Source organism: Crinia signifera, chromosome 4, assembly GCF_055691185.1.
Source record: "Crinia signifera chromosome 4, ASM5569118v1, whole genome shotgun sequence".
Classification (NCBI taxonomy): Eukaryota; Metazoa; Chordata; class Amphibia; order Anura; family Myobatrachidae; genus Crinia; species Crinia signifera.
In genome coordinates this window covers 143,326,949-143,352,062 of record NC_139220.1, presented here as the reverse complement: position 1 = coordinate 143,352,062, position 25,114 = coordinate 143,326,949, and the positions used below count along the sequence as shown (strand labels likewise).

The following is a 25,114-nucleotide window of genomic DNA, read 5'->3' as shown; positions in this document are numbered from 1 at the left end:
TGCGGCACAGCTGGCACACACCTATGGCCCTGATCGGATGTGATACAGCGCTGAAGCACGTACGGTCTACAGCAGTGGTAGCCAACCCTAGCCCTCGAGAGCTACCAACAGTTTACATTTTCCAGACAACCTAGCTGCTGCACAGCTGCACTCAATAATCACTGACACATTTTAAAAGATCCACAGGTGGAGCTAATTAGCTCACTTGTGATTCTGTGAGGAGACCTGCAAAACATGCACTGTTGGTAGCTCTCGAGGACTAGGGTTGGCTACCCCAGGTCTACAGGATCTGATGCACAATGGAACGTGCATCAGATTCGACCCACTCCAATTTGGACAGTTTTAATTTGACATATCAGGCCAATCAGTCCGAATCAGATGAAAACAGGCACCAGTGTATGGGCACCTTAAGGTTACACTAGATCAGTGATTTTCAACCTTTTTACCTTGCGGCACACTAAACAAGATTTAAATATTGCCAAGGCACACCATGAGATCCCCACAGGGCAAAACACATTGGCCCCCACCGGAAAAAAAACAAAACCTAATGGCCCCCATATAAAAACAATCACACTGGTCCCCACAGGTAACAAAAATAGAATACCTTGGCCCTTTACATGAAAAGAAGAGGCTGGTAAATAACAGTTGAACTGGTGGTGCCTATAAACTGATTTGGGCATCTCTAGATCTGGGGGCACACTAGTGTGCCACGGCACAGTGGTTGAAAAACACTGCACTATATGGTTGACAGAACTCCTAAGTTGGGGGCCAGGAAATCTTCATTTTGTTACCTTCCAACAAATCAATCATGCTGCAGCTGTGAGACAATGCAAGATCACACATCAGCAGTTACTGATTAACCATTAGGCTGCGGTCTAGGGCGACAGGATTGGGGGCGCCTTGCAGGTGGCAGTCATGGAATAATATTAAGGCCTAATTTATTCCATGTTTATTAGCTATCACCCATCCTGATGTACCGTGTAGGATAGATCTTAAGGTGACTGTGCCAATGTAACTTACTAATGGAATCATTACTTTGTAGTATCAGCATTTTTTTCACAGCATCCCTAGAATGAATAAAAAAAAATGTAATGATACATTTAAAAACCATTATTATAGTGGGGTCAGTTGTATTTCTGATCGCCCACATGTTTTATGATTGGCAGTCACTAACACTGGTATTACCTATCACTTTCACCATGAATAATTTGATTTGGTCCAGGTCCATCAAAACCGAGGCACCCCTGCAAGAGCCTCTTGGCACTCTAGGGTGCCCAGGCACAGTGTTTGGGAACCACTGCTTCATGTGCATTGTGCTAAAGCGCCAGCTGGGCAGCCCAAACCCAGTCTATTTCACACCCCACAATTATTAGATCCTACATAACAGTTGTATAACCTTCATTACATATACATGGGCAGTATGACTAGCAAGTCTCTGAGCACCCATACACGTGGGTGTTAGCAGCATTACAAGGAGAGCTACATGTGTATTAGCCTAGCGCACCTGGAAACTTTAATTATGCCCTGCACATGGGTAGTATGACCTCTGCGCATGTGCAGATCCAAAACAATACTGGGATACTGTAAACGAAACCCTGTCTCTACTTTGCATTTATTCTTAAAGCCTCCGTATCCATTTGCAATGTGCATAATGTACACTTTTTTTTGGGAGCAGCACCAGATCTAAGCGCTGCCTCCTCCTCCGCCGCACCCCTGATGATGTTGCCGGTTAGTTGTTTGCAGTGTGAACAGACCACACATGCAGGGATGCGCCATGACTGAACTGGTTAAAAGTCCCGGTACGACCTTGCATTTGAGATCTGAAAGCAGTATTATTCCTATGCTGTAATGGTTAGCAGAACAGCCTCAAAACACTAAGGTCATGGGTTGTATTCCCACCTTGGCTTGCTGTGGAGTTTGTATATTCTCCCCGCACTTGCGTGGGTTTCCTTCTATAACCCAAAAATATACTGATAGGCCAATTGTTGCCCAACAAAATAAACCCTAGTGTAAATGTGTTTGCATGTACATGTGGTAGGGAATAAAAATTGTAAACTCCACTGCAGAATATGTGCAGGGCAGCCGAGAGGAATGCCGGGCCCCGGTAAAATTTTGAGGGCGTGGCCTAAGTGTGTGTGTGTGGCGTGGGAACCTCCCAAACTTAGGCCACGCCCCCACAATGTTTAGAGGAGGGTGAAAGAAAACTCTAAAAACTGTAAACTCAGCAGCAGCACACACCTACAGCATGTGCGGTACTGACAGCAGGCTCAGCATGACCTCTCACGCTGTCATTGAGACACTCATGCTGAGCCTGCTGTCAGCACAGCACATGCTGTAGAAGTGTGTGCTACTGTTGCTACCTGGGAGGGACGGAGGGGGAAAGGAGGGGTCGGACCAGGGCCCCTGCGGGGCCCCTTCAGCAAGCCTGGGCCCGGGTAATTAGTACCCTCTCCCCCCCTCTCTCAGCTCCCCTGAATATGTGTGTGCTATATAAATAACTTGTAATAAATAAGTAAATATGACACACAAATGTGAAAAATGGTTGGGGCAGCAAGGTTCATGGCTGCACAGCAAGGCCTCTAATACCCCTTTCACGCCGCACTTGTGAGAATGGCTCTGAAACGGTATTTAGTAAAAACAACAGATTACAGACCTGTGATAGGCTGTCCCCTGCATTCTGCCTTGAAATGTGTTCAGAGGATTAAACGGGTTGATTGATGTGAATGGTACTTAAACGGTATTTAAAACGGTAATCTACTGCAATGTGAAGGCTCAGACCTGTTTTGAATACCGTTTAAAAATACCGTTTTTTTTAAACGTTTTGGCAGTGTGAAAGCGGTATAAAATCAAGCTAGATTGCTGGCAGTATCTGATATGGGTACTGCTATTGCTCAGTGTTGCCAGGCATAAATAAGTTATTTGGCCATTCACAAACTGATACCGAAATCCCAGCAATTTTGGGCTTAATCCAGGGACCCCACCAATCCCCATCCTGCGATTTGCCTCCCTAGATGAGATGTAAATTGTCAAGATCATGACAAGGATTTAATTGACCATTTATATAATGCATACCCCTATTACTGTGTAAAATACAGGGTTGCCTACCCTCCCGGAATGGCCGGGAGGGTCCCGGAAATCGGGTCCCCCTCTCGGCCCCCCGGAAAGGGAGGCAACCCTCCCGCATTAACCCCAATCTCCCGCGATCCGCCCCTCGGCAGGGGGGGGGGGGTCCGTGAGTAAAATGACGCCCCCCGCCGTGCAATGCCTGAAATACCGGCATTGCACGGCGTGGCCAAAATGACGCGATCACTGTAGGCACGCCCCCAACAGGAAAGCCCGTCTGTGGCTCCGCCCCCAATCTGCCTCTTTTTAGCTCCCGACGATAGCCCCGTCCCCCTATATAACAGAGCTGGCTGCCCTCTCCCGGTAGGCAGCCAGCAAAAGTCGGCAAGTATAGTAAAATATATATATATATATATATATTGTTGCTGTGATGCATGTGAATTCACCTGTTTGACAGAGTGGTGCACATGCAACCGTGGATGCGCCAGTGGCAGAGTGTTCAGCATTGTTGGTGTATATGACCATGTGCATAATCATATATAATCATGGGCATAGGGTAGTTTAAAGATGGTTATACACTGTGGCGATAAAATAAGCCAACAACAGATAGATTAACTATTTTGAATACTGCTATAAGCTACATTAAGAATATCCTTTATTGCCCTGTTATGTACATGGAACCATTCACAATGTTTAAACTGGATCTCTTACATGGCAGTAGATCTACAGCAGATAACAGGAAGGTGCCATGCAGCATTATGCTGACACGGTACCTGCTGCCGCGGCTCCCCCGGAACACTCCATGATCCGGGAGGCTCGGAGACTGGAGGACACACAGCGCCCCGTGACGTCTGCGATTGCATTCAAAAGAGAGAGTGAGAAAAAAAAAAAAAAAAAAAGCTCTGGGTCAGCTCGCTCTTTTACCACGCTCCCTAAGCTCGTCCCAACGGTCGCTTTCATGTTGTTTCTGCCTCGTTCGTCCTCTAGTGCTGTCGTCACTTTGCACACCTCCCCTGAGCTCGCTCAGTAGCCCCGCTTCTCTCCTATTGTTCCCCCGCCGCGTGCGCGCTGCAGACCTCGAGTGAGGCGCGGCCACGTGCCGCCGCTGTTGTAGACCCCGCGCGCGGGCACGCCGTCGCAGCCCTCCGTCTCCACCGCCGCGGGAGCGTGCAACCGGCGTGGACGCGCGCTCGGTGTGAGGTGCAAGGCCCGGCTTGCAGTACCAGCGGCCGGCGCTAAGGGGTCGCTGTTCTGCGCTTTCTGTCCCCCTCACCAGCACCAGCAGCAGGAGCAGCAGTGGCCGCCGCGGCCTTAGGTCTTTTTGTCTGTGAGGCAGAGCGAGGAGCGCTCGATTCCGCGGCCGCTGAGCCCCGGCGCCTGTGCGCGGGTACATGAGAGAGGGATCACCGAGGGGAGAGCGGAGGGGGCCGCGGGCAGCAGCGCACCCGGAGACCAACCGCCGGCATAAGGCACCAACACAAAGGGAGACTCAGGGAGCCCGCAGCGGCCCGGCAGAACATGATCCGTGTCAGGCAGGAATCGGCCGGGCGCCGGTGCTGAGGAGAGGGGGCTGCGAGAGCCGGGAGCCCGGAAAGCGCTCGGGCCGACACTCCGCCTCACACTCCTCGTCGTGATCTCCCCCCTCTGCCCGCGGCCTGAACTTTCCCCGTGTCCCCCCCCTCCTGTCCCGGCTCCTGCCAGCGCCTCCTGTGCGGTCCATGAGCGGGATCGGGGCCACCGCCGGCTCCCTCCTCTCCTGAGAGCTGAGGAGCGGGAGGCCGCCACCCCCTCGCCCGGAGCCGCCGGCCTCCTGCAGCAGCAACTCCCAGCAGCGCTCCCTGCAGACCGACCCCACCAGCCGGGTATCTGAGGACACCCGGGGCTGCCCGGTCTCCTGCGGCCGCATCGTACGATGTCTAACTCGACGGTAAAAACGGAGCCCGATCACCGGAGGAAGGGGCTGGCGTTCCTGGATGAGCTGCGGCAGTTCCATGAGAGCAGAGGGTGAGAGTGCTGCACAGGCAGCGGGACTGAGTATATCATCACATGGGGGGAGGGGGGAGATGGACCTCACCGTCCTGTGTATGTGTGTTATGTGGAGGGAGATCCCGCACATGCACGGGGGATAGCCGGGTGTCTGGGTCACGGGTGGCCCTACCTGTGTCTCATTCCCCACAGTGCTAGCAACCGGGGAGAGGAGAATGTGTGCGCCTGGAAGTGGCTGACACCTTGTTTATATATGGATGGGAGTCACACCGGGGCTTGTGCTGGGGGAAGTCCCTCTGCCCGGCTCCCTAGTGAACGTTGTGCTTCATGGTACAGTGTGGGGGTCACATTGGGGGCTATAGTCAGTGTGCAGAGGATGCTGCCTCGTCCATGCTTTGTGATAAGCACTAGGAGAGGGCCTAGGCACACAGCACAACTTTTATAATTGCCCCACTGTTATTACTCCGACTGCTATTGGTTTTCTCACATGAGCAATGCACGATCCTCAGTGTTCCTTCACCGGTCAGGTGCTCACAATCTGAATAGTGAGATCTGTGTGTGTGTGTGTGTGTGTGTGTGTGTATAGCTAGCTATATGATCAATTAATGCTGCAAGAGTCCAATATTTACAGCAACACAAGCATGACAGCACAGGTTACACAGCATACAGTACAACATCTGTAGTCCATTAGCCTTGTTTTGAAATCCAGGTTACTTTATAGTAGAGAACAGACCATTGCCAGACACTAGAGTTACACTTGTTACTTGGCATCTCACACAGGAGATTTTATACATTTTAGATGTAGTGTTTATTGTCATATAAACCAATTGCCCTTTTATATTCATTTTGAAAACCTTTTACATCTGCCAGCTGTGATGTTGCTCTAGTTCTTGGTACTGTAGACCTGGTGGCCTTAATCTTGCCACATGGCTGGATAAACAAGAGGAGGCCCAGACAGCAAATGCATGTACTGTATCAGTGTAGTAGTATGTCCTGCTCTGTGACAGTCCTGATGCCGTCATCCTACCCGGTGTCTCTGCAGGTCCCGTTTCAGGAAGATCCCTGCGGTGGGTGGCAGAGAGCTGGACCTTCACACTCTCTACACCAGAGTCACAACTTTGGGAGGATTTGCCAAGGTGAGGAAACATCTGTTGTTTTTAATACCCTGCTGATGTTACCCATAGTAATTAATCCCTGTAGCACTAATACCCTGTGTGCAGGGGTAAACCTGCAAATGTTACCCATAGTAATCCCTGAGGCACTAATACCCTGTGTGCAAGGGTGAACCAGTGAATATTACCCATAATAAAACTTCTAGCACTAATACCCTGTCTGCAGATGTTTCCCTTGTTAATCCCTGTGGGACTAATACCCTGTGTGCAAGGGTGAGCTAGCGAATATTACCCATAATAAAACTTCTAGCACTTATGGTGTGTACACACGGTGTGAATGTTCAACTATGCTCTGTAAAGCGCTGCGGAATATGTGTGCGCTATATAAGAAACTGTTAATAAATAAATAAAATATGCCATGCTATGCGAGTCCCGATATGATCAGATCGTATCGGGACTCGCATAGCATGGAGTGGCACAATTTTGACTATATAGTGCAGATCTGCACTATATAGTTTTGGCTGCCAATTTTCGCTCACATGGGAGCGCGCATCGGAAAAAAAACACACAATCAGCATGCGATATGGCTTCCGATGTTCACTATATCAGCAACATCGGAAGCCATATCGCACCGTGTGTACACACTATAACACCCTGTGTGCATTTGAGTCTGCAGATGTTTCCCTTGTTAATCGCTGTGGCACTAATACCATATGTGCAGCGGTGAGCCTGTGGATGTTATCCATGGAGCACTAGTACTCTTTGGGCAGGGGTAAGCCTGCTGATGTTACCTATAGTAATCCATGTGGCACTTGTACCCTGTGTTTAGGGGTGAGCCTGCTGATGATACCCATAATAATCCCTGTGGTACTAATACCCTGTGTGCAGGGGTGAGCCTGCTGATGTTACCCATAGTAATCCCTGTGGCACTTGTACCCTGTGTGCAGGGGTGAGCCTGTGGATGTTACCCATAATAATCCCTGTGGTACTAATACCCTGTGTGCAGGGGTGACCCTGCTGATGTTACCCATAGTAATCCCTGTGGCACTTGTACCGTGTGCAGGGGTGAGCCTGCTGATGTTACCCATAGTAATCTGGTGTTCATTCTAGCACCCGCTATCTTTAAAAACCCTTGCAGTTCCTGTTCCCTGCCTGGGGTGTTGCTGTCTGCTGAGGTGTTTCTAGTATAGTTCTGGTTTGCATATCAGTGCTGATATACAGACCATATTGTGCTAGAAGCACTACAGCAGACCCCAGGCAGGGAAGAGGAACTGCATGGGTTTTTAAAGATAGCGGGTGCTAGAATGAACACTAGTAATCCCTGTGACACTTGTACCCTGTGTGCAGGGGTGAGCCTGCTGATTTTACCCATAATAATGCCTGTGATACGAATACCCTGTGTGCAGGGGTGCGCCTGCTGATGTTACCCATAGTAATCCCTGTGGCACTTGTACCCTGTGTGCAGGGGTGAGCCTGCTGATGTTACCCATAATAATGCCTGTGATACTAATACCCTGTGTGCAGGGGTGAGCCTGCTGATGTTACCATGTAGTAAAATCCATATTTTCCCCCCATGCTGCTGCCTGTAACTATGCCGGGGTGTGGCGCACCCCAATTTCCGGAGTTATTGTTGGGCACACTGGAAGGGCCTTTATGTGTCTTGTGGTCCCCTCCCTACCCCCAGCTGACAGAGCCTAGGACCCCTATGGCCGCCTGGTAGCTAGGGGGTTCGCAGCGATTGCTAGTAGCCGGCGAGTGTGACACTTGTGGGCCTAGATGCAGGCCTGTCGCCTGGCTCGGTATCCTGTGACAAACCAGCCTGCTGTAAACATCCGTATCTCCCCAGCATGCGGCTCCGAGTGCCCCGCACTCACTGCAGCTCTTTTCCGTGCAAGTTAAAATTAGCGGGCAAAGCTTCCTCAGCGCTAATCGTGCCCGGCGCCCGGGGTGGGAGGAGGCCACAGGAGGTTCCCATCTTCCCTCCCCTTTCCAGTCTACAGGCAGCTAGGAAGAAACAACAAGGAGTATAGGCGTCGTATGTGTACATAGCCATATTGGGCTGCATGCAAATATGACATAAAGGCATTTAATTCGCTGTACAGTACAAGGCTTTGGTTATTAGTGTTATGGAGCGGCTATGTGCTGCCCCCTCCCCCCGCAGGGCTTCCCTCCCTGTGCCGTGGGAAGCATGGGGAACCACTTGCTGCATTTCATAGCAGCAAGTGTATCTGTACTGTGTACACATAGCACCGTATGTGACTAAGCGCTTGGTTGTATTGTGTTTATATGCTGCATTATTATTTTAATATGAAAAAAAAAACCTGTTTAGGAAGTATTTGGCATTCGTTTTTTTATGTAACTTTAGGTTTCAGAGAAGAACCAGTGGGGAGAGATAATAGAAGATTTTAACTTTCCAAGAGGTTGCTCCAATGCTGCCTTTGCTTTGAAACAGTATTATTTACGGTAAGTTTCAATATTTTCTTTATGAGACTGTAATACCAATACTGCAGTGTTTTGTGAATAAATTGCTAAAATGGTTGTTTATTTTACAAGACTTAAAATGCCTTTCATTGATAAAAAAGAAAAATATTTCTCTCTCCTATCTATCTATCTATCTATCTATCTATCTATCTATCTATCTATCTATCTATCTATCTATACGTATATATGTGTTGCTGTAGATTTCACTGAAGAATTTTAATTTTTTTTATTAGTTTATCAAAATCACTTCTATTCTTTGTATGTATGTATGTGTGTGTGTATATATATATATATATATATATATATATATATATATATATATATGTATGTGTGTGTATATATATATATGTGTGTGTGTGTGTGTATATATATATATATATATATATATATATATATATATATATACACACACACACATTTTTCTTTTTTTCTTCTTAGACCACTGTTTCCCCTCATGGCCATTAGATTGTGCCTCATAGCTTCCCAACATCAGTTGTAAGATAGCTGGGCTCGAGGGAGCATGGTCAAACATTGGCCCTTATTCAGATCTGATCGCAGTATAAATTTGTTCTCAAAATGGGCAAAACCATGTGCACTGCAGGTGGGGCAGAGGCAACATGTATAGATAGTTAAATTTGGGTGGGGTGTGTTGAAACTGAAATCTAAATTGCATTGTAAAAATAATGCAGCCAGTATTTAACCTGCACAGAAACAAAATAACTCACACAAATCTAACTCTCTCTATACATCTTACATCTGCCCCACCTGCAGTGCACATGATTTTGTCCATTTTGAGAACAAATTTGTACTGCAATCAGATCTGAATAAAGGCTATTGAGTCCTGCGTCTAATGGGCACATCAGTAGCACAAAATCATTGCCAATATATTGAGGTGTATGGCGATACCATAATGTCAATGAAACAAGTTTGGGTTTAGTGCACTGCCTGTGGTGGACTTGCTTGGCTGGATCGCTGCTTATTTTCAACGTCTGTCCTTCCATTCTCATAGAAGTGCATCATACAACTCAATGAATTTCAGCTGCTGATGTGTCCTTTTATATATGCAGAAATCTGATTACACTACGCAACTCAATGTTTGACCATGTATGAGGTACAGTCTAATGGCTAGTGTGTATGGACCTTTAGACATGTTTATCTTTAAGTATGAATTCCTTTGCACAGTTTAGTGGTTTTCCCTCTATGCGATTTCTCTATTTCCACCAGATAAAAAAATGATCTTTAATAATCACAATTTACCTAGATTTAAATATGACTGACTGCTGCTGCATAATTATCCTTCATTTTTAAATGCTTTTGAAATTTTATGGGGATGCAAGGGATTACTTGCAATGCGACTGGTGCAATGTGATGTAGCTCTTATGAGAAGTAAGGCTTGATATCATTTACCTTAGCTATACCAGTGAAGACCTAAGTAATGGGGACCAAATAAACAAAAAAGGCTTCACTTTATGTTCACTGTATTAAACCCCCCCAAAAAACTATATGCATGCACATTAACTTTGACTGGAAATGTGTCCCGGGTTAACCTGGTATTAACCCAGGTCGAAGCATCAATATTAATGGGATATAAAAGTCTGTTTTGGTGATGAGCTATATTTAAAAAAATAAAAAATCAACTGAGGTTGCATTCTGCTCTGCAGCCAGTTTTCCCTCCAAGGTCTTTTTAGTAGAGTGAATTCCAGAGAAGCAAATACCACTTTGCATATAGGAGGTGTAGAGAGAAGTCCTTTTTGTGAACACATTTCTGAAAGTGTAGATGTATTCTAATAGAGTTAATGTAGTTCCCACTATATAACACATAACTTGTCATCTCTGGAAGGTATTGCTGTATCAAATGTGTACTTTATTAGAGGTTTGTCCTCTCAGCATGGATTTGATGTTTTACAGAGTTTTCAGCCCATAAACTGGAGGAAAATTGCATGAAGTATAACCATTAAATGTAACATTTGTGGCATAGTTTGACTTCGGGGTGCGAGATGAATGCTACATAGCCATGCAATATAAAGCAGTCTTGTATTTGTTTGCTGCATGCAAAAAAAAAAAAATGTACATCTTTATCACAGCATGGTTTGTGTAGGTGCTAATTTGCTTACTGTAGTGGAATTTACACCTAACTCCATAAGGTCATGAATGTATTTTGTTTTGTTAGTGGAAATTTGCTCATCATTGTATGGTGTACAGGTTATATTTTTTTCGTGTTTGCTGTTATATTTTTAGTTTTTTTTCCCTCTATATTATTCATTTTTTTATTTATTGTAGTAACTTTAGTTTGCTGCTGGGCTTAAAGGGCCCCTTACACTTGTGAGATTTTGTGAGATTTCATCCAATTTGAGTCAATTTATCTGACGAGATCTGATGTGCTGTCTGACAAAATCTTATGTGCCTGATGTGTAGGACACAATCCACAATCCTGTGCCATTGAGTATAACCAAGAGATTGGAAGAGATTGAACCTCCTGCACATAGGATAAATCTCGAGTCAATCAGGTTCAATTTGTTGAGACAATAAGTTGACAAGTGTAAGGGGGCCTTAATACCTGTTGTTAGTGTATGTTTACCAATTTCTGTAGATGTAGTTGAGTTTTCCATAGAAAAAGCAATTGTGTGTTTCAGGTTGTTTGTAAACTCGAGAAAATAACTAGTCAATAGCTATCAATATGTATTTGTTATAGTTTGTCATTTTTGGAATTATATATATTTTTAATAAAAGAAGCTGCATACATAGTATATATCTTTGCTATGGCATTAGACTAATCGCAGTATAAATGATAAACCTTTTAATAATAATTTTTTTTTCAGAAATAAAATTTCTTTGTTACTTGATATGTATTTTGTAATATCTGTATTTTGGGTACTTGTTTCCTAGAACGGCGCCCACGATTTTGATCTTAGGCATCGCAAGGAAAAAAATCGCATGTGATGCGACCGACGCGATTATACATAGGTAACAATGTTAAATGGCCCAATTGACCCGATTTCACATAGGGAACAATGTTAAATGGCCCACAGACCCCAAATACCCACCCTGAAGTGTGAAATGGCCCCCCAATTGTTAACGCCACCCCACGATCAACGTCAACCCAAAGCGTGGCGAGTGCAGCGGTACGCGTCCTCCGACCTTTTCATACCCCCACTATCCACGTCGGCGTGGAGTTGAGAATAGAAAGTGTGGCGAGGGGACGCGGATACTTTCACAGCTATACGCGTCCCCTCGCGGGCTTCACAGGTATCCGCGTCCCCTCGCGGGGCTCGCCACGCTTCGGGCTCGGTGGCTCGCTGCGCTTGCCACACTTTCTATTCTCATCTCCACGCCGACGTGGATAGTGGGGGCATGACAAGGTCGGAGGACGCGTACCGCCGCCGCTCGCCACGCTTCGGGTTGACGTTGATCGTGGGGTGGCGTTAACAATTGGGGGGGCCATTTCACACTTCAGGGTGGCTATTTGGGGTCTGTGGGCCATTTAACATTGTTCCCTATGTGAAATCGGGTCAATTGGGCCATTTAACATTGTTCCCTATGTAATATCGGTAATCGCGTCGGTCGCATTGCATGCGATTTTTTTTGGCCGCATGCGATGCGACTGACGCGATTTACATTTTACCATGCATTTCTATGTAAAATCGCGGACATTGCAATATAATGGCATGCGATGTACATGCGATGGGCGCCGTTCTAGGAAACAAGTACCGTATTTTGCTGTCATACTACATTTTTTTTTTTCATTTTGTTTTATTGCTTGGTGAAAGATTCCTAAAGCCCCCTTTCCCACAGTGGTGGATAGCACACATAAGTACATTCTGATCCTGTCATATATACTAGGGTTTGTTTTCTACACAGCTTGCGTTCCAGTCTAGATGAGCTTTGATTGCTGATGCATTCTTGCTATTGGCTGTCCTAGATTAACTACACACGTGAATTCTTACTATAGCAGCGTAGGAAGTGACTGCCTGATAGAGCTTTGAATTCTCAATAAGGTTAGCTGTTGAACTTTCTTATTTCTTTCTTATTTCTTTTCCCCAAGTATAGTTTTTACACTATAAGATATCTCCATGATACTAGACTTGTGCTGATGTCAGTGTAAACTACAAATCAAGAATATATTTGTGAACACATTAACTACTGCTGTACCCAGTAGATTGTTTTCATGAATTACCAATTCTTCTAATTTGAGGTAATGATTTAAAGGAGCTAGTATAAAATACATTTGTTTTATGCTATGCTTATTTTACCCAAATTATTTTAATCGTGTATAATTTAATCTCTTGCAACATTACATACTTGGACAGCACAATATTGCAATTATTACCTTTTTACTTCCCCTGAGTAGCGAGTTCAAGGATTTGATTCCCACAATTGCTCTATCTGTTTGGCATTTGTATTTAGTTCTCTCTTTTTTTGTGTGTGGTATTCCTCTCATAATTTTTACAAAAAAAATTAAACCTAGTATGTTTGTGTTCTTAGTTATGGGACTAATTCAGTATGGTACCAATCAGAGGATTGGCAAATTGTCTGATCATCGAATGACTCCGCATCGCTTACGTGGGTCCAAATAGCAAAGAGAAAATATGTCACAGAGCAGCCACAAGTTTGTTTGACATGAAGTGTTTAGGGGTGGAAACATGGCATTTTCTTGGTGTGTTTTTGAAAACACACTCATGCCCGTGCATTTTTTTCGGGTGGGTCTCTGATGTCAGAAAGGACTGATTCCTGAGCAGATTATTGGACGGCTAGACTGTCGCAGATAGAAAAAAACTACAGTTTTTGCGAACGATGGCTTTTTACGATGCCTTTTACAGGTGTCTTTTCTTTCTGTCTGGGCAGCAGCATTCTGCTTGCTTTCCACTGCAAGTTGTCTGATTATCCTTCCATTCTGAATTAGGCCCTTTGGTAGTATATTGGCATAGATATGTTTTATAAATATGTTTTTTTCCCCAAGAAATATAAATATGTTTTTTGCTCAATTTACAAAGAAAATTATTTAAAAATAACATTTGAAATCCTACCAACAGTTAAAGGCACACAAAGGGCATAGTCTTTAATTTACAACAATTTTAAATTGCCTATTTTCCCCTAGAAATAACAATTTAATATGTATATTTATCAAATAATTGGTACAGGCTAATAGAGATGGCTCTTGCCTATCTTGCCATTTGGTGAAAGGGTGTCACGTCAAGGGATTTTCCTCTCTGTGCATTAAAAACATATACTTCAGCTTCGGTGACAGGAACCATGTGAAACTGTTACCAGACACAAGACCCTACGTTGACCCAGACCTGTGATTTTACCTTGCATCAAAAGTGAGGTTGCAATCTTTAATTGCTTTTCATAAAATACCCACTTGTAAAGATTGGTCTGGGAAGGTATACATACAGAAACCTGCCTTTTCCCATATTATAGTGGAATGTAAATTTAGGTGCCCATACACATTAGAATTATTGTATGCAATTTGGACTAGATCGCATCGCATATGTTTTGCAATACAATGAGATGCAATCTAGTACAAAAAGTATGTGCATCACATACTTTTTGAGCTGTGTGGGAGTGTGCATCTCATTGCACCCGGCAGTTGCTAACATTGTTTTGTGCGTTCTGGAAATGCTTATTTTATTTCAATACTGATTGTGTGTGCAGTCTCTTAACCCCTTCACGACATATGACGTATATATACGTCATATGTCGGTTGCGGGGGAATCAAGCCAGCTCACGGAGTGAGCTGGCTTGAAAGAGAGCAGGTAATGGCTGTATATTACAGCCAGGTCCCTGCTCTCACGGCCACGAGCGGCGAGTTCGCCGATCGTGGCCGTTTAACCCTTTAAGCACCGCGGGCAAAGCGCCCGCAGTGCTTAAATAGCTGATCGGAGGGGGGGCGCCCCCCTCCGGCGCCGATCGGGGCCCCCCGCAGCGAGATCGGAGGGTGCCGATCGGTTGCCATGGTAGCCAGGGGTCTAATGTAGACCCCTGTGCTGGCCGTGTATGCATACCTATTACATCCTGCCTCAGGCAGGATGTAATAGGAAGTGCATAAAATCACTACGTTCAGCCATAGAGCTCTATGGCTGAACCTAGTACAGGCGATCGCGCCCCCTAGTGGTCAAGTACACTAGGGGGCCTTGTAGTAAAAGTAAAAAAAAAAAAAAAAAAAAAAGTTTAAAAATAAAAAACAAATAAAAAAATATTAAAAGTTCAAATCACCCCCCTTTACCCATTTCCCAAATAAAAATAAATAAAAAATAAAAAAAATAAACATATTTGGTATCGCCGCGTTCCTAAAAGTCCGAGCTATTAAAATATAACATTAGTTATCCCGCACGGTTAAAGGCGTAAACGGAAAATAATCCCCAACGCCAAAACTACGTTTTTTGGTCGCATCGCGTACCCAAAAAAAAATAACTAAAAGAGATCAGAAAGTCGCCCATATCCCATAATGGTATTAATTAAAAAGTACACTTCAGCCTGCAAAAAATGAGCCCTCACCCAGGTCCGTAGGTGGAAAAATAAAAAAGTTATAAGCCGCAGAACATGGCGATGCAACGCAAATTAGAAAAACCGTAAAAGTTGCGATTTTTTTTTTTAGTGGTAAAACATAACGAAAACTATATAAGTTTGGTATCACCAGAATCGTAACGACCCATAGAATAAAGATAACCCATCATTTTAAACGAACTATGAACTCCAAAAAAACCGTAACCAGCGCAAAATTGTGCAATGGCGTTTTTTTTTTTTTTACCCCACATTGAATTATTTCCTGATTCCCCAGAATATTATACGGTATAGTAAATGGTACCATTACAAAGTACAACTTGTCCCGCAAAAAAAAAGCCCTCATGTGTCTATATAGCCGGAAAATTAAAAAAGTTACGCTTATTTGAACGCAAGGAGGAAAAAAAAAAAAAAAATTACCTTAAAAGGCAATGTCGTGAAGGGGTTAAACATCTGTCTTGTATGCATTTTTTTCTGCTAAAAATGCTAGCATCTCTTACATTTGTTATATAAATTTAATTAAAACAATCTTGTGTAAAAAAAAAAAAAAAGATTATATTTCCTATATAAGGTAAACAGTACAGGTCATTATAATGAATAAAAATGTTTGCTTGGCAATTTTCCAACATTTTGGCAAATTCAATTGGGATAAATATGCCAGCAAGTTAGTTATCATGGAATCTGAAGGATACAAAAACACATTTCTTTAGGACACTAGTTGGACAGTCCTGATGTAATGAAATATAAAGCGTATATCTAAATTAAACTTTGATGTATACAGCAGTAGACTTCTGTCCAAACCTATTTATTCTGCAAGTTGAAATGCAGGGAATTAAAGAGCAAAGCTAGAATTGTTCAAGTGCCATTTGTATCCATCTGGTATCTGTTAATGCAAGCCACATATTAAGTACATTGGGGCAGATTTACTAAGCTCTGTGAAGTGAAAAAATGGCTGATACTTTATCATCAGCCAATCATCTCCTAACTGTAAAGTTACAGGCTTGGTTTGAAATATGACAGGAGCTGATTGGTAGGTGATAAAGTACCAGCCACTTTATCACTTCATCGAGCTTAATAAATCTGCTAATTGGGTTTGGTTGCTCACTTTTAGATGGGCCTCTTTAGTGCACCTCATCACCTTGTATAATAATACAATTCCCCACCCCTAAAATAGTGATATATTTGATCACTTTTGATGGATGGGGAAGATATCACCACTGCATGACTTCATAGTATAAGGTGCATACACACAGTGCGATTTTGGCTATGTACAATATTTACTATACTAAAGGTTGTACACTTACTAGTCAAAATAGTTCTGTCTGTTTCTTTCTTGCGTGATCATATCGGCATTGCAAGCTTTATACACAAGGGAGGTCATGCTGGTTGACTCGCAAAGCTAACTAAACGCCTCCCACACGAGCGCCTGCCCCAGGCTTGCATGGTGAAATGGCCGAAATCAATCAATGGTCGCTGACCATCAAATGATTTCTTAAGCACTCGCAAATCTAACTCACTCTCTGGTGACTCAGATTTGTGGCGCCCTGCTATGTGAACAGGACGGGCAGCTAACATCTGGTGATATCAGCTGATTGCCTGGGGCACCTGCGTCACTGTGCCATTTGCATGGGAACGCCCAAGAAATGCTGGGCCTCCCGATGGGTGCAATCTGTGCCCACCGCCCTCACTGCTTCATGCGAACGGGCCGGTGACTATGCAAGTCACTGCGACCATTCGCAAACAGGGCCTGCACATGTGCATAAATGTGCAAATGCGAGGGGGGAGCGAAGCAACTAGAATGACCTCCAAAGTGCGATGTGTACTATGTGTTCTACCAATATGAACTATGTAATATCTATCGGTAGTTCATATTGCACCTTGTGTATGCCCCATTAGTTGTAATGAATGCTGTAGTCGCAACCATCATGGCCTGCATTCACTACACACTTCATTGTAGCAAAACTTTTCTCTACATTGCCTTTGAAAATAGTAAACCAGGATCTACATACCAAGAATCCCTTTATTGTAGAAGGAAAAGTAGAATTGGCTGCCCAAATGTGAGAAACAACTTTAAAACCATACAGTAAAATTAGGATATGACTAATTTACTGTGGGTGAAATATATAATCGATTACTAAGATTAGAGAACTGTCCTTACTATGGAATCCAGTTGAGTAAAAAATAAGACTTTTGTCCATTCATGTGCAACTTTCACTATTACACACTCTTTGCTATACCTGCTGATAGCGAGTGGCTGAAAACTGGTTCATGTCATTAAGGATAGTGTGTGCAATGTTTGTGTGAATAATAGTTTCATTTTTGGGGTTCTTAAAATAACTCAATCTTAAATTAGTTTCCTAATTACTTCTCTACAGATTGCTGCTTTTTATATATTTTCATTGTTACAGTTTGTGATTTTCTCTTATGCCTTTTTTTTTCTGTGTTTCAAGTTTTATGCATTCATCAAAAAAGTTAATCATTAGGGGTGTACTCAATTTGGTACTCTTTACTTAGAAGGGCGCCCATCATGGCCATCTCGGGCATTGAATGCACTAAAAAATCGGGTGAGATGCGACCGACGAGATGCCCGTGATTTCCCATAGGGAACAATGTTAAATGTCTCAATTGACCGATTTTCCTGTTTAATGCCTCAATTGACCCGATTTTTCCATAGGAAACAATGTTAAATGGGCCACAGAGGCCAAATAGGCACCCTGAAGTGTGAAATGGCCACCCGAATTGTTAACGGCACCCCACGATCAACGTCAACCCGAAGCGTGGCGAGTGCAGCGGTACGCGTCCTACGACCTTTTCATACCCCCACTATCCACGTCCGCGTGGAGTTGAGAACAGAAAGTGTGGCGAGCGCAGCGAGGGGACGCGGATACCTTCACAGGTATCCGCGTCCCCTCGCGGGCTTCACAGCTGTCCGCGTCCCCTCGCGGGGCTCGCTACGCTCGCCACGCTTTGGGCTCGCTGCGCTCGCCACACATTCTATTCTCAACTCCACGCCGACGTGGATAGTGGGGGTATGAAAAGGTCGTAGGACACGTACCGCCGCCCCTCGCGGGCTCGCTGCGCTCGCCACGCTTCGGGTTCGCGTTGATCGTGGGGTGGCGTTAACAATTCTGGGGGCCATTTCACACTTCAGGGTGCCTATTTGGCCTCTGTGGGCCATTTAACATTGTTTCCTATGGAAAAATCGGGTCAATTGAGGCATTGAACAGGAAAATCGGGTCAATTGAGACATTTAACATTGTTCCCTATGGGAAATCGCGGGCATCGCGTCGGTCGCATCGCACCCTATTTTTTAGTGCATTCAATGCCCGAGATGCCCGAGATTTTTTACTAACGATGCTCACGATCAAAATCGTGGGCGCCGTTCTAAGTAAAGAGTACCCTCAATTTATTTATTAATTTTTTGGTTGCCCAAAAGGAATGACAGCTATTCCGTTGTTATGGTGACGGTGTGAGTACCATGGTTGCCCATCATTTCCGCTTGTGCCATCCTGACAAAAATGTGTGCATAGTCAGGCTTTAAAGGTGATTTGCTCAATACTGATTACCTACGTATCCATTATTTAAATGAATGTGGCTAATACTGGATTCCATTATTGGTGCATCGTTAAGCTGTATAGCAAAATCCATTTAATTATTATTATTTTTTTTAAATATACATGCAGATTTGATAGCTAGAAAAGAAGGAAGCATGCTTAAGGGGCTATTTAATTGGTGCTTGTTTTTTTTGCCTGGGTGAAATATTGTCACTTTTAGTCGATTTGCCCTATTCAATTAAAGTGACGATTTTTCCACTTAGACGAAAAATCCAGCACTGGCAAAAATCACTTTGGCGTATTAGCTGCTGCTCCACATGTTTTCGATCATTTTTGGGCAAAATTGCGTCCGTTTTCGCTAGTTTTGTTTGTCATTTTTCACAAATGCCTTTTTACCTTTCAAAAAAGGTGAAAATGCATAGGGGAAAAAAAATTACTAAAAAATAGTTGGAAACGCTTGCAATTAAATACAGTAGGGTGAAAATAGTATTCAATTAGTCCAGTTTTTTTCTTCTAGACGAAAACACTGGACAAATTGAATACGAGGGACACCCCTGGAATGAATGATTATCTGTATGGATTTTGAAAGGTGCTAGAATGAAACACTACATACGGTGCTAGTTTCCTAGCACGGCGCCCATCGCATGGCATCGGGTACCTTATTTAGTGGGGTGCGATGCTTGTACAATTAAATATCGCATGCCAGCAAATGGGATGCGATGCGATTTTTAATTGTACAAGCACCCATGCCATGAGATGTGATGGGTGCTTACAATGAGATGTAACCCCCAGTATCCACGCCATCCCAAAGCGTGGCGAGCACAGTGGTACGTGTCCTCCGACCTTTTCATACCCCCACTATCCACGTCGGCGTGGGGTTGAGTTTAGATAGTGTGGTGAGCGGACGCGGTATACGAGCCTGAAGCGCGCAAGCCCCGCGAGGGGACGCGTAATACATGTAAATTAATCAGTGTCCGCTCGCCACGCTTCGGGCTCGTATTCCGCGTCCCCTCGCGGGGCTAGCTTTGCTCGCCACGCTTCGGGCTCGCTGCTCTCGCCACACTATCTATAATCAACTCCATGCCGACGTGGATAGTGGGGGTATGAAAAGGTCGGAGGACGTGTACCGCTGCCCCATGCGGGGCTTGCTTCGCTCGCCACGCTTTGGGATGGCGTAAGCACCCATCACATCTCATGACATGTGTGCTTGTACAATTCAAAACAAATTGCATCGCATGCCGCAATATTCCAGGGGGATGGGATGCGATGCGATGAGATTTTTAGGAGCCCATACGATGGAAATCATGGGCACCGTTCTAGGAAACAAGTACCTACATACTTTCTTATTCCTTTTAACATTTATCCTAACCTGAAACACTGCCATCTGCTGGCAGCCAGTGAACAGTACATCTTTCTCTTTCACACGTACAGAAACCCAGTGGCAATCACAAGGTAGCTGACTAGCTTTCAAAGCTACTAAGTACAAACAGACAGCGGCACTCAATGGGTTTTTCAAAAAGCGTGTATATTCTCCAACGTTTGGGGGACTAGCCCCTTTGTCAAGGTGCAGGAACAACACCTATATGTATATTGTGTTTAGTGTCCGTTAATCTCTGAAACACTGCCATCTGCTGGCAGAGCGTGAAAGTACATCTCTCTCTCTCACACATGCACAAACACAGAAGGTAGCAGACTAACTTTCAAAGCGTTTGCCTTGAGCGGGCTTACTAGTATATTACCATATGGAGCACTGAAAACTATATTTTCTGTAAGTTATTTAATAGAGTGAGGGTAGAGAATAGAGCGTGAATTTGATTGCCACAGACATTACCTCTGGCAGTTCCTGTGTAGCACAAAAAGAGAATAATATATTTTTTACTTATTTTCTGGTAATTATTTCTCTATTCCTAATTTAAACCCAGGTCCTAGCAGGAACGTCACTTTTATACCTTTTAATAATGAACACAGGCAGCAAATTTCTTGACCGCTGCGAACCCAACTGACCAGAAATTCCAATACCAATTATGACACTACGATTTATATTCTTTTAACGGGCTGCCAACAAAATGGAATCTCCCGTCAGAGCCATTTCTGCTCACAGCTTCACGAGCTGCAAGAACTGACCCGTTTGTGAAGCCAAACTGCACTTTCACATTGCGCGCAGTAAAATGCAGGTTCAAACGCAGTTACTGTACCCGTTATGCTCAACATTGTTTATTTTCATGTTTAATATGAAAAAATCTTCAATAAACATATTTTCAAAAAAAAGTGCAGGTTACGAACAGTGTTTAAAAAAAAAAAAAAAAAATCTCTTAAAATATTGAAGTAATAACAGACAGACATTGAGGGCTGTTTCACACAGTACGGTTCCTGCCGCACGGTGAAATCCCGTACGGCCAGGGAGCCGTGCCGCACTCAGCAGTTGTGAATGGACACTATTGTGTCCATTCACACGGGACGGCCACGGCCCGGCCGCACGGCTGCAGCCGGATCCCCCCACTGGAAGGGACGGCTGCCGGGCTGTGGCCATCCCTGCCATTATAAAATTCTGAGTGCGGCGCGGCTCCCTGACCGTACGGGATTTCACCGTGCGGCAGGAACCGTACTGTGTGAAACAGCCCTAACTGTAAATTTTGACTGGCAAACACAAAAAAACCTTGCAATTTTTCTGGCTGAATAAAATCATATTGGTATGTGTTGTCACGGCTTTGAGGGGCTACTTATTGCAGATTGCGCTTTGGGTGCCTGAGGCACCCATGGCATAATCCCCAATAGGAGCCGGAATTGGGGCATATAGGATACCCTCAGTAGTGCTGCATTAGTGATCTGACCTGTTTCCTAGGATGTAGCTCTGTCATCATCATGTTGCTTGCGGCGCTCCCTCCCCATCAGATGGCATGCGGCGTAAACCGCCCAGGAAATCTGTGCTACATGGCGGTCCCTGGCCTCTTCCCTCCGCTAAATGTCAGCGACACACCTCCATTCGGAGAAACAGGGACCATTTGTGCATGCATGGCACAGGTCCTGCACATGTGAAAACAGGACAATCTGTACTACTTTGCACATTCCATCAGAGAGGCCTTGGGATCTGAATAACTCCCATGTAGTAAAAACTTGCCTTTCTAGTCCTACTAGACAGAAAATCTAATGTAGCGCAAATTGCTGAAAAAGTTATTTCTGGATATTATAGAAAGAGCTTGTATATTGTTCCTATAGCCCAAACTTATATTGTATTTGACAGTCATTGAACCACACGGCATTAGTAGTGCCTTTACTGTAATTCTGCAGACAGCTCTGGAGGATGGAGCAGCAGAGTGTAGCAAACGAGTCTGGAGCAAGGGGAGTGTAGGCCACGTTCTCATGTGAATGGAAGGCAGTTACAAGGAAAGCACTTATGACATCCTTATACAGTTAGGGTCATATGAGCATTAAATGACTCTTCTTATTTACATGTGTTTAGTAGTAATCTTGCAATGTTAAATTCATTATGACTTTTCACTGTGGTTCTTTTGTTCCTCTTTCTACTTAAATTGAGTCCACTCCTTTTCTGATCTTTGTAAATTATAGTATCATTCTTATTTGATTCATGAAACTTATATTTTGTTGTCTTAACATGTTCCAATGGGAGGAAAACCTAGTTTCTAACTTATCTTATATTTTTTTATTGTACTTTTTTGGCCTGAGAGCAAAACCCAGTAAGGAAGTCCTACCCTGCAGCTAATTACATTTCCCCCTCACAGCAGTAAAGTGTACATGTGGGCTCTGCACCAAGCAATATTCTCTAAATAAAGGAACCCATACACGTTACAATTATTGTATACATTATTATACAATATCGCATCTCTGTTTTGCGATGAGATCTAGTACAAAAAGTATGTGCTGCACATACTTTTTGTACTAGATCTCATGTCATCGCAAAACCAAGATGCGATGAGATGTATATTGTATACAATAATTGTAACGTGTTGGGCACCTAAGTGTTTGCAAGCTGGACTTTTCAGAGAACTAAATAAACATTTTCAAAACCTTGAAATGCTTTTAAACTACCAACTCTAGCAGTACTGCCTTTTAGATTCATAGCAAGACCCATCTTATCTGGGAAGCGCACAATGTGTGATACTGTGTCAATCGCTGTTGCATAGGTCACATGCAGGTGTAGATTGGCCAGACCAAAGTGAATGTTGCACATGACTGCAAAATAGTAGGTGATATGATTTTTATGTAAGTATTCGAGAACCTTTTGCTCACTGTAGAACATACTTTGGCACTTGTGTATTAGCACGGTGCCCACGATATTTGGTCGCACAACATATAATTGCATCGCATGGCATACACGCGATGCGATTAAAAATTGTATAAGCTCCCTATACGATTTTAAATTGTATAAGCACCCTAATGGGGGCTTACAATGTTCAATGCATCCCCACGCCACCCCCACTATGAAAGTGAACCCGAAGCGTGGTAGGGGCGGCGGTACGCGTCCTACGACCTTTTCATACCCCCACTATCCACGTCGGCATGGAGTCGATTTCACATAGTGTGGCGAGCGCAGTGAGCCACCGAGCCCGAAGCGTGGCGAGCGCACGCATTTTACTTTACATGTATTCCGCGTCCCCTCGCGGGGCTCGCCACGCTTCGGGCTCGGTGGCTCGCTGCACTCGCCACACTATATAAAATCAACTCCACGCCGACGTGGATAGTGGGGGTATGAAAAGGTCGTAGGATGCGTGCCGCCACACTTCGGGTTCACGTTCATAGTGGGGGTGCATTTAACATTGGAAGCCCCCATAAGGGAGCTTATACAATTTAAAATCGCATCGCATTGTATGGCATTGTATGCCATATACATGGTATACAATTTTAAATTGTATACTATCGGGTGCCAATCGCATCGCATGCCTTATGGTCTGTGATGGGTGCTGTGCTAGTACACAAGTACCCATACTTTTACAGTAGATACTTGCTAGTATGTATATATGGATGTTTCAGGATACATTTATAGTACATTTCAGTCTAAGGTTAGAATGGCTTTAACATGGTAAAGAGCAGTGGTCTCCAACCTTTTTGGGGTTTGAGCTATTCAAGACAAAATAATCCGCCTGAAGAGCTACTAAAATAAAATAAAAAAATCTGCATAATAGAGAAATGCCCTTACACATTATGGGCCTTATTCTAGTTCACTCTTTCTGACAAAATCTTTCTTAGATGGACAAAACCATGTGCACTGCAGGGGCGCAGATGTTACTTGTGCAGAGAGAATTAGATTTGGGTGGGGTGTTACTTGTGCAGAGAGAATTAGATTTGGGTGGGGTTTTACTTCAAAGTGAGATCTATATTGCATTTTAAAAATAAAGCAGCCAGTATTTACCCTGCGCGAAAACAAAGTAACTCACCCAAATCTAATTCTCTCTGCACATTTTACATCTGCCCCCCTGCAGTGCACATGGTTTTGTCCATCTAAGAAGGATTTTGTCAGAAAGAGTGAACTAGAATAAGGCCCTATGCCACACACTGTAATGCCCCTGACACAATATGCCACACACTGCAATGTCCTTTATGCCGGATACATACCTCCCAACACTGGAGGCAGGGGAGAAGGGATATCTGCGCGTGCCAAAGGCACGCACCCGAAATTAGGGGGCATGACCTACTATCCTGCGAGGCCACATCCCCCATTTTTTCTGCTATAGGGGCATGGCCTACACTCAGAGCTGCTGGCCATGCCCCTAGCCTCTCTGAATAGACGCTGTGCCATATATACACATGCCATCGGCAGTGCCATTTACACAATGCCCCCAATACCCGCAGTTATGCCATAAACACAAATGCCCCCCAGCAGTGCCAGATAAACAATGCCCACCCAGTTGTGGTGCCATTCTAAAGAAATACTCTGGCAATACGTTGTTCACGCGCTGTAGGTGTGCGCCAAAAATTGGAGTAGTCACATGGGGTGCGGCCAATGAAAATGGGGGTGTGATACATATATTCCCCCAATAGTGCAGTGCCAGATATACATATGCCCAAATAGTGCCATATACACACATGCCCCCAATAGTGCAGTGCCAGATACACCTACAGTATGCCCCACAATAGTGCCAGATACACATATGCCCCCGCGGTGCCTGGTATGCCCCCACTGTGCCAGCAGCAGCACAACTCACCGTTGTTGGGGGGGGGGGGGGGGGGGTTCCGTCGTCCGCCTGCCTGCTGGTTTTCTGTCTCTGTCTCCTTCGCCGCTTCCCTTCTGAGGACAGGAGAGCACAGCTCGACGCTCATCGTCTGCTGATCCGCTTTGCCAGTCCTTCCATTGGTTGTATGTATTTACCGTATTCATTATAAAGCACTTCTACTCGCATATAACGCTATTAACCATACTGCACCAGCATATATCTCTTTACTTATCACAAAATATCTCCC

General features: G+C 44.4%; 1 protein-coding gene across 1 annotated transcript in view; it reads left to right on the top strand.

The window, feature by feature from the left end:
- The first annotated feature begins 4,228 nt into the window (after positions 1–4,228).
- The window catches only part of ARID2 (AT-rich interaction domain 2), an 89,991-nt gene continuing 69,105 nt past the window's right edge, over positions 4,229–25,114 (top strand). Inside the window, exons 1-3 of the mRNA XM_083182655.1 lie at positions 4,229–5,067; positions 6,092–6,185; positions 8,527–8,624. Coding sequence (XP_083038781.1) covers positions 4,976–5,067; positions 6,092–6,185; positions 8,527–8,624 — 284 coding nt within the window. The 5' untranslated portion in view covers positions 4,229–4,975. The remainder of the gene's footprint in view (positions 5,068–6,091; positions 6,186–8,526; positions 8,625–25,114) is intronic.